This window comes from Oncorhynchus mykiss, chromosome 30, assembly GCF_057628025.1.
Source record: "Oncorhynchus mykiss isolate SJ-2025 chromosome 30, ASM5762802v1, whole genome shotgun sequence".
Taxonomy (NCBI): domain Eukaryota; kingdom Metazoa; phylum Chordata; class Actinopteri; order Salmoniformes; family Salmonidae; genus Oncorhynchus; species Oncorhynchus mykiss.
Genome location: NC_143051.1, coordinates 18,483,046 through 18,491,329, shown reverse-complemented (window position 1 = coordinate 18,491,329; position 8,284 = coordinate 18,483,046). Strand labels below are relative to the sequence as shown.

Here is an 8,284-nt window from a genome sequence, read left to right as displayed (position 1 = left end):
ATCTATGAATCACATGTTTATGCACAGTATTGACGTCAAACGGAAGAACCAAGGACACGGATGGTTTCTGATGTTGTGAGATTCTTTCTGGTGTTTACAGAACAGCTGGTGCTGTGAGATTAGGATATCAGGACCTGCTTAGACAAAGCAATTGTAACAGCAGAGCAAAGGAATTGCAATATATGGGAAAATGAATGGCTGCAGTATTGCTGTTATAATGAGTACATGATGCATGGAATGCTAAGGCATATATGTATGAAAGTGTGTATTCTTATTAAACATGTATGTAGTTCTGTCCTTGTGCTGTACTTGTCTATTCATGTTATGCATTATGTCATGTTTTATGTTTTGTGTGGACCCCAGGAAGAGTAGCTCCTGCTTTAGCAGTACCTGATGGGGATCCTAATAAAATAAGAAATTGTCAAATGTATTCATTAGTGGTTACCTTGAAAAAAGTGCATGCTCCAGAATTACTACGCTGGAGAGAAGCACAAGGCTCATGTTGGCACCAAGACTCCAGGATTGGTATTCAGAACACAGGGAGCTTCAGGTCAGAAACAGAGAGCATTGTGCACAGCCCCATTGTAAACACCAATAGTACTACTTACTGTATATACTAAGATGTTACATGGAAAATGGTAATAACACTAATAACCTATTATTTGTTTTGTACTTAGGTCTTCTTTCATCCTCATATTTGCATGTCGAATGACAATTCCACATAACCTTTCTTCAAACAGTTAGAAATGATTTAAAGTAGAACACAGGTATCTAGGTTTTTACAAGTTAACCAGAATAATACATTTTGAAATGCCAGCAAATCAAGGCCATTCATTCTAAACAAAGGACAATTTAAAAAAAAAAAAATTGTTATTTAGGAATGTATTGTCAATTCATTATTATTATTATTATTATTCATTTTTAACAATCCGGCATGGTTCAAGGATGGAAAACAGTCAGAAATATCACTTTGCTCAAATAAGTTTATTTAGAAAGATACGATGTAAGATACAGAGGTTCACACTTAAACATGTTTTGAAATTGATATTCATCAAACATGTTTCATACATAATGTGTTGAATACTGTGGGTATAAAAATGATGATTAGAAAAAAGAAAGAAACATTTTTGATTGAAACACTGGTTTTGTGTTCGAGAGCAGGGTTGTTTTGAAAGATTATGCACTAAAAGATATGCTGACTGAGGACAGTATAACAGTCTTTGGGTAGGCAGCAACAGTCAAGGGTATCCTCATCAACTGAGAGAAATTATGGGATTTCTTTAGCCTTTTTCTGTAAAGAATATCTAGTCTTTTCACTTTAGCTAACAACAGTTTGTATTGCTAGTTCGTAACTCCATATTTCCACCAACTGGCTCATGATCAAAATAGCAAGAGTCTCTCTAAAGGCACTGACACACCGGTAGCGTTTGTCAGCCGAGAGTACTTAGCACCTCTGAACAGAGTGCCAGCTGTAATTTGCAAACCGAGTGCAAACCACGCGAAAATGTTGGCAGTCAGACGCCCACAGGCAAGTGGTCCATAAAGCACACCACGCCGAATGAACGGCGATCGACATTTAGTGCGGTGTGTGCGCTCATTTAGAAATGGAGGTATTTTCATGGGAGTGAGGTCCTTGCTATTTTGAAACAGGTTGGGGAATTTAGAGCAGTTTCAGTGGCTCTTAAGGTCAAGGTCAGTTATGATAATTTGGCCTGGTTTTATGTCATCACAATACATTGTTAATTTAATCCTACATTTTATTCACAGAGAAATGCCCATGAGTTTGTATTGAACATACCACTGAGTGTTTTCCACAGACGTTACAGTAAACAATATGTCATGTCTTGCCGACTGTTCTGCTGCTCAAGATACATCAAAGCAGCTTCATCATGCGAGTACGGTTCTGTACACGTTCATGTTATGGCATATACAGTAATAGGATACAATATTTTTCTTCTTCTATGCAATTAACTAAAAGTAAATGTTTGCCTCTGTGTCTTTTTGGCATTTCACTGCTGACGGCGGGAGGGTCGTGATCTCCTCTTTTGTTGTGGGGCTGGGGCCTTTCTCCGGTTCCCACCTGCTGGCCCAACTAACTTTCCTGAGTTTTGTTGTGGAGCAGGAGGAGGAGGAGGAGGAGGAGGAACATTTATTTTTTTCAGACCTTCATCTGAGCTTTCATCCTCTGAAAGATAAGGAAATGTTAAACTTAATTGTGGAACATTACACAAATTTGATTGGTTCAATATTTGTGTTGAAAAGGTGTGTGTGTGAGTGTGAGTGTGTTTCTCGTCCCCACAAGTATAGTAAAACATGGAAAAAGGCTATTTTAGACTTAGGGGTTAGGTTTAGGGTAAGGGTTAGGTTTAGGGTTATATGGGTTAGGGAAATGAGGATTTTGAATGGGAATCAATTATTTGAGCCCCACAAGGATAACAAATCAAACGTGTGTGTTTTGGCCCTCTCACCCCTCTTCAAATAGTATTTTAAATAATACCACAGCCCCCCCCCCCCCCCCCAACCCACTAAGACTCACTCTTGACTTTTTTCCCCGTTACTAGCTCTGACTTTGCTAATAACTACTTTATTGAAGAAAAGTGTACTTACTATGCCTGTGATAAGTGGTTGTGACCACCTAGCTATCTTAAGATGAATGCACTAACTGCACTAACTGCTCTGGATAAGAGCGTCTGCTAAATGACTTAAAATAAACCATTTAAAAAATGTGTGTGTGCATGGTGCTTCCCTGTTTGTATATGGTATCTTACCCTCCTGGTCCTCAACACTGTTTGCTGCAACACCTACAATAAGGAATTAAAGCACATTCATATAAATGTTATTTTTTTCTCTCCCCCAGGCAGGTGTCCTGGCTAAATTCCCAATCTGGCCCTCGAACCATCACGGTCACCTAATAATCCCCAGTTTACAATTAGCTCATTCATCCCCCTCCTCTCCCCTGTAAGCATTCCCCAGGTCGTTGCTGCAAATGAGAACGTGTTCTCAGTCAACTTACCTGGTAAAATAACGGATAAATAAAAAATACAAATACATTTGTGACTAAATGGAACCCATAGGTCTACGGGTTATATTCCTACACATAACAAAAGGATACCTACCAGGTCCAGTGACCCCATTAGGTTTAGGAGCTGTAGGGAGAGAAATTATGAACAGATACTTTAGATATCCACACAATTATGTTTATTTCTTAATTCATAATTGTTATTATACCAGTATTCTTTCAATGGTTTTATTGTGAATACAGAATGACATAAACTCATCATCTTGTCTAACCTCTACACTTGTGCTGCTTTACATCTAAGATGAAACATGTTGACATGTTACAGAGCAAGGCATACATTTTCTGTCTAAATAATGTTTTGTTTCTTTTAAATACACCATATTTTATTGTGTTTAATGTTGTGCTTTTTGACAAATTATAATTATACTGCATCAGATCATTAAAAAAGCCCCTAACAGCAATACCTCATTGTAATACTGTGGCTTATCTATAAAGAAATTGCAGAAAAATTGCATCATAAAAAACAGTATCACCAGCTATATTGTCTCATATATGGATTCAACATTTATGGATTGCGTTATTGTCTGCCATCAAGCTTCACTATACCGAGGAAATGTTTCAGGATACAAGAAGTACCACTAGATGGCGATGCAGGACAAAAGGTTCCAGGATCTCTCCTGTTTTGGGCGGTTCTAATGAGTCACGGAAAGGGCTCTGCAGACTTTTCTGAAGTGCAATCTGATATATAATCTCAGAATTTGTTCAGCAGACAAACAACCATCTGACCTGGGTTGGTCAAGACTACAAGACCCACTTTTATTTAGAGAGAATCAGAGGCTTCGTAGCAGTAATCCACTCTCTGTGCACTCGCAATATCCCTTCCAGAGTTTGCCCCATGCCTAGACCTTCCCCTCTCCCATAGGTAGGACATCATAAACCCCCCCTTTCTGCTGTGCTCACCGTTAGGCTGATCCGAGGAGATTGCATTTATGCTCTCTGTGGAAAAAGCAGAGATTGCCATTATGAACGGGTATATAGACCACAGATTGATTACCGTTACGAATGGGTATATAGAACACATATAGACCACAGATTATGGATTAAACTACAGGCATATTGAGCACTGGTTGTAAAGAGTTAGCCAATGAGGTTATGATGCTCTTACCAGTTGGAGCTTCCTCCGAGGTTGAGTCCTTATCTGTTTGTGAGAAAAGAGAGTGTGGTTCAGAATCAGGCAGCAATGGGCCTTTCTTTACATAGTCTATTCATAGAATTTAGATCCAGACAACTTTAATGTCCTTAAATAGGCAATTCATTTTGCAGCAATCACGATACATACAGACAAAGTCACATTTTAAAAACAACAAGATCAAAATAGCAATGGATATTTGCAAGCAAGTTGGCTGGGTAAGTGCAGTGCAATTTCAATATACAAATGACTGAATCAAAATGATTTTCAAAGTCACATAAAGGTCAACATAGGAGTTAGGCAAAATCAGAACATTTCTCAGAATACCTGTGGACATGGCTTGGGCAGCGTGATCTGAAAGTGTCACACAGAGACACACATTGTAACCACCATTCACAGATACTGTTAGTAACTCATAACAGTTCATAACTACTTTATGCTGATGTTACTGTACATGCTGTTTGATTCAGCATCTGTTTTTCTGTATTCAAACATAATTGCCAACACTTACCTTTATTAGTATCGAAGTCAGCTTGTACTAGCAGAACTGCCAGAGAGCAGAAGATGAGAAAATTCCTGGAAACAGAAATTCAAAATTGGAATTTAAAAACCAATGCTAATTGCAGACTAGTTAAAGAAGCAATGGCCTCGACACAGCTGCCTTCTCTGTTTCAGGCTCTTTGACTTTATGCCTGTCTCAGTGATTTTATGACCATCTGTTACTCTGAATTCTAATTTCCAATCACACACCAAATCCTTGTAATCAACAGGCTGCTTTGGGAATATTTTAGTTAAGGTGCCAACCGAAGGATCTCTGAAATCCACAACGTATTCCCATTGACCTGAGGGCAGACGTCTTCTTTAACCAGTGTATGGCATGACCATTGTAAAATACCTAAGTCATCCTAATGTGGTGTTTTAAATCCACTTTCTATTGAAAACCCTGGAACCAAAAAAAACCCATCTAAATTGTGAAGGTATAGTGGTATCAAAAAGAGGTAAAGTGTGTAAAAAATGTTATTTATTTATTTTTTAACTAGGCAAGTCAGTTAAGAACAAATTCTTATTTACAATGAAGGCATAGTAACAGTGGGTTCCTAGGCCTTGTTCAGGGGCAGAACAACACATATTTACCTTGTCCGCTCGGGGATTTGATCTAGCAACCTTTCGGTTACTGGCCCAACCATCTAACCACTAGGCTACCTGCAGCCCCGGTTATGTGACAATCATTCAAATTAAAGATGTAAACTAAAAAAAAGAGCACCAAGTCTGCTCAATTCTGATATTTTGCCCAATCATTGATCTTTTGACCAATCAGAACAAATCTTTTGCCAATAATTGGAGAAAATATCATAATTGAGCTGTCTGTGTAAATGCAGCCTTAGGGTCTATGATGACATGTCACATTCTGCATCATACGCTTAACCTTTAAAAAAAATCATAATAACAATAATACACTTACCTGGTCAACATGCCTTGAGGTTAGAGTCTGGATCCTGAATCGTACAGTACAGGCTTCAATATTGCACTTCAACTGGTCCTGACGCAGAGGATGGTGGTGGCGTTTTTATACCTTTCCCAAAGCCCCTTGGAGATGGAAGGAGGAGTGGCCTGCTTATTGTGGAAAACCTGTGAAAGAAGAAAAAAACGGTGTCATACCTATTAGATTTCATTAGTTGCGTGGCTTAATGTACAGATTCATATGTTTCCTACCTACATGTATTCTCTCAAAGGAATCTTACTCCCCCAAAAGGCACATCTAAATATCACAGAAAACCTTTTGTTATATGAGGGTGTTTCTAACATCATATTTCCCTCTCTTTTCTGTGTGTGTTTTTTTTTTTATCTGAAGGAGACGTTGCACTACAGTCTCTGTAAAGTTCAGCCTCTACGCTACAGTGGCTGTCTGAGGGGGTGTTGGGAACCTGTGCCAAGAAGCAAGGTTAAGGTGGAAACCAGAATGGGCTTAGGGCCCATAGGGCTCTGGTCAAAAGCATTGCACTAATAGGTAATAGGGTGCCATTTGGGACGTAGCCCTGATGATGGGAAGCTTCGAACAGCCTCTGTCCAGACCAGACTACCTGGCCAGGATTACACACACTGCTTCTCCTGAGAAATGTGGGTACTTCCTGCATTTCAGGCTAGTGGGCGGCAGCATCTCGATAAGGGGAATTCCCTGACCCAAATAGGGATCCTAGACTGAAATTTAAGTAAGAAAGTAAGTAATTAAGTAAGGCAAACCCAGACTAGGTGAAGGTCAGGAGGAACAGTCTGATTTTGGTCCAAAAAGTTGGTGAAATAAGGTTACAAGGGTCTGTTTCATTCAAACATAATCCCAAGGACCTAGTTTCTAGAGATGGGCTTGATAGACTTAACCAAGATTGTATCAAACTTAACAACAGTCTTAGCTTGGCACAGGCAGATCTTATCCTGTGGTATTCCACTTCAAACTCTCTACGTACAGTAGCTTATACTACACTCTTAGAAAAAAAGGTGCTATCTAGAATCGAAAAGGGTTCTTTGGCTGCCCCCATAGGAGAACCCTTTTTGGTTCCAGTTAGAAATATTTTGGTTCCAAGTAGAACCGTTTTGGTTTCTATGTAGAACCTTTCCACAGATAGGTCTACATGGAACCCAAAAGTGTTCTATCTGGAACCAAAAAGGGTTTTACTTGGAACCAAAAAGGGTTCTCCTATGGGACATTCCGAAGGACCCTTTTGGAACCCTTTTTTCTAAGAGTGCACTTTTAAAGTGCAGTGGACGTGGAAGTGGGATCTCGCCTTACAATGCAGACTTCGCGGTCTCAGGGTAGCCTACAGCATATAGTTACTATTGCATGTAGAGTTATGGAGAAGGCCTACCTAGAATGGTTACCTATATGGTTCTACCTAGAACCCTCTACGAAGGGTTCTGTCTAGAATCTTCAATGAAGGGTTCCACTGAGAACCATTTTAACATCTAAAGGTTCTTCCTAGAATCCTCTATGAATGGTTCGACTAGCCTTATTAGCCTTTAAAATGTCATTCTTTATGACAATACATTGCATGTATCGTAAGGCCTAGTTATACCCTAACACATTGGTGTTAGGAATCTCCTGGTTTACAGGCCACATCAGTTTTGTAGTTTTGTAGAAACAAACATTATGGAACAGCAGGGACTGTACAGAGACACACACAAAGGTACAGACATACTCATACATTGTAATATTGTTGTATGGTGGTATTATAAATGTTGTATTGTAGATATGTAGTGGTGTGTTTTATATGTAATGTAAGTGCTTTAATGTGTTTGGACCCCAGGAAGAGTAGGTGCTGCCTTGGCAACAGCTAATGGGAATTCCTAATAAATAAATATACAAAATCAGGCCTGCTAGTCCAAAAACAGTTCTTAGAATGTTAAAAGTTCTAGGTAGAACCCTTTGACTTACAAAGAACCCATCTTTTGATCAAAACAGCTATTGGCAGAACTCTATCCCTCCTTCAAGAACTCTTTTTTCTACGAGTGTAGTATATGCAGTCCTTTAATACACGAATGCCAAATCCAATGTTGTGTGAAAATATTATGGAACTTATTTCAACAAAACCAGCTATTAATGAATGACAACCGTCTCCAGCAGATAGCAATTTCATAAGTATAGAATAAGAGTAATTCGAGTACAGAATCTGCGTGTGAACTCATTACCCCAGTTGGGAATACAATGGCAACACTGACATTGCTCTCTGGAGAATGAAAGGCAAATTTGAGCCCCAGACTGCGGTAAAGTTTGCCCCATGTGCATCCAAAACAACCTGAAAAAGATGAGAAAGAAATCCAGCACTACCTGCACGGACATGGTCAATTTCACAAGCTCATGCAGCTAAGACTAATGCCCTTGTAAGCCCCCCCCCCCCCCATTCGCATCTCGTCCACCGCCGTCATCCGATCTGCGGGGTTATTTGCTTTTTATCAGACGGAACAAATGCCAATGGAAATGAATTGGCCGTCCTCAGACAAGACAGGAAGTCTAACCATCTGGGTTTTACCTTTCCTGGCTTTCTATGGGAAGGCTCCTCTCCAGAGCAGAACAGAGGTTAGAG

General features: G+C 39.5%; 1 protein-coding gene across 1 annotated transcript; it reads right to left on the bottom strand.

Annotated features, from left to right (window-relative positions):
- Positions 1 to 965: 965 nt before the first annotated feature.
- Positions 966 to 5,841, bottom strand: LOC149970228 (uncharacterized). The gene is made up of 8 exons (XM_090227690.1): positions 5,671 to 5,841; positions 4,720 to 4,784; positions 4,536 to 4,562; positions 4,185 to 4,217; positions 3,980 to 4,015; positions 3,117 to 3,146; positions 2,769 to 2,801; positions 966 to 2,185 (listed from the first exon to the last, which is right to left on the bottom strand). Exons 1-8 carry the CDS (start codon positions 5,679 to 5,681, stop codon positions 2,010 to 2,012), a joined length of 411 nt encoding a protein of 136 aa, XP_090083816.1. The 5' UTR covers positions 5,682 to 5,841; the 3' UTR covers positions 966 to 2,009.
- Positions 5,842 to 8,284: the final 2,443 nt, after the last annotated feature.